Source organism: Neophocaena asiaeorientalis, unplaced genomic scaffold (assembly GCF_003031525.2).
Source record: "Neophocaena asiaeorientalis asiaeorientalis breed wild unplaced genomic scaffold, Neophocaena_asiaeorientalis_V1.1 scaffold253, whole genome shotgun sequence".
In the NCBI taxonomy this organism is placed as follows: Eukaryota; Metazoa; Chordata; class Mammalia; order Artiodactyla; family Phocoenidae; genus Neophocaena; species Neophocaena asiaeorientalis.
In genome coordinates this window covers 5,698,105-5,699,870 of record NW_020174553.1, presented here as the reverse complement: position 1 = coordinate 5,699,870, position 1,766 = coordinate 5,698,105, and the positions used below count along the sequence as shown (strand labels likewise).

General features: G+C 53.6%; 2 protein-coding genes across 2 annotated transcripts in view; one reads left to right on the top strand and one right to left on the bottom strand.

Moving 5' to 3' along the window:
- Window positions 1-1,068: 1,068 nt before the first annotated feature.
- The window catches only part of LOC112407966 (nascent polypeptide-associated complex subunit alpha, muscle-specific form-like), a 1,483-nt gene continuing 785 nt past the window's right edge, over window positions 1,069-1,766 (bottom strand). The window contains exon 3 of the mRNA XM_024757449.1: window positions 1,069-1,757. Within this exon, the coding sequence (XP_024613217.1) occupies window positions 1,069-1,757 (689 nt within the window). The remainder of the gene's footprint in view (window positions 1,758-1,766) is intronic.
- Window positions 1,246-1,766, top strand: part of SNAP91 (synaptosome associated protein 91) — a 151,447-nt gene continuing 150,926 nt past the window's right edge. The window contains exon 1 of the mRNA XM_024757430.1: window positions 1,246-1,345. The gene's annotated coding sequence lies outside the window, so the exon portion shown is untranslated. The remainder of the gene's footprint in view (window positions 1,346-1,766) is intronic.

The following is a 1,766-nucleotide window of genomic DNA, read 5'->3' as shown; positions in this document are numbered from 1 at the left end:
TTTCCATCACTCCAGAAAACTTTCCTTCTGCCCCTTTGCAGTCAATCTCTTCCCCCATCCCTGGCAGCTGACATGCTTTGTTTCTATAGTTTTGCCTTTTTTAGAATGTTATATAAAGAGAATCACAGCTATAAGTAGCATTTGAGGTGGGGCTTCTTTGATGTAGCATAATACATTTGAGATTCATCTATGTTGTTAGTTCCTTCCTCATTATTGCTTAGCAATATTCCATTTTGTTTATCCATTTACCGCTAGAATAACACTTTTCCAGTTCAGAGCCACTATATAAATCTATTACAAAATGGGAGGACAAGGTTTTGAATGGAAGTGTGTTTTTATATATTTCTTTTGTTTAAATATCTAGGTGTGGTATTGCTAGATATGGTAAGACTAGCATTTGAATCCTGATAAAGATAGTCTTGGGCTGCCTTTCTTTAGTTGTCAAGCTTGCGATTAATGCTAGAATCAGTCCCAACAGTTACAAAATCATGATTCGTACTCAACACTGTACCAGGTGAAAGAGAGTACACAACAAAACCTTGATATCTATAGGTGGACATTTTAAAGCCTCCAGGCCTAATAGAGGCCACCTGTAGCCAGGAAACATGGCAAGAAAATTCACAAATGAAGTTCTGATCGTGATTGTACCGTGAGAATTTAAAATATTTTTTTAGGTTAAGGTAAATAACAGTCTTTGAAAATGTCAACGCGTGAAACTTTTAGCATAGCCAAATCCCTGTTTAGAAATCCATGTATACAATTCAAATACACTTAAGACATTCAAACACTATTTCATTGGCAAAAATTACTTAGGGGTACAAAGAGTTTTCCTTGCACACCTAAATGATTACTGTGCGTATGATCTGGGACTCGATTGATGGTTTTGTGAATTACTCGTCCTTGTGGTAGACTTCGCTATGCGTTTCAGACCAAAGTGGCTAGAATTAACTGCCCACCCCAGATCCCAACTAAAACAGAGACAAGTAGAGGAGCTCCAAGGAGTTGAGGACGCACAGGTAACGGGCGCGGTTGGCCAGCAGAATCTGACATTTTAAATCGCCCTGCCCATCAGGGCCTCTGCTGCCTTTGACGGGCGGGCGGGTCAGAGGTAGGGGAGAGCTGGCTGGGCTTTGCCAGGCAGCGCGGGACGACGCCCCAGTCGCGGCCTTCACAGCGCTGAACTCCAGGAGCCCACTTGCCCAACTGCGCCAACGCCCCCGGCGCCCCCGGCGCATCCCGCAGTCGGCCGGCAGGTGTGCGTGGTGCGCGCGCACGCAGTGCGTGCTGGGTGCGGGTCCCGCGAGCCGAGAGGCAGCTGGGCGCCTGGCGGAGGGTGGCTGGCTGGGTGAGTGTCGCCCTCCTCGCCTCCCCGCCTCCTCTCCTCGCGCCTGCCGGGGATGCTCGCGCGCGGCGCCCCCTTGCCTGTAGGCTCGCGGCCCCGGGGGGCGGCGTGTGTGAGTAGCTGGGAGGGGGCCGCGAGGCGCTGCGTGGAGAGCTCGCCCGGGTTTGTCCGCCGCCGTCACCTGACTCGTCAGAGCAGCTACAGCTGAGGTGGGGGCGGGGATGGAGACGCAGCGCGGAGGGCTGGAGAGACACGGCGGCGGGCGGGTGCGGCTGGCTCCTGGGGCCACGGGCGGCGGGCGCAGGGACCGCGGAGCTGAGGGCGGGGGCCGGGCCAGGGCCGGAGGCGGCGCGCAGCGGACACCGGGTCCGCTCGCGGCCGCTCACACCCACCGGACGCGACTTCCCTCGGCGGCCTGGGCTCC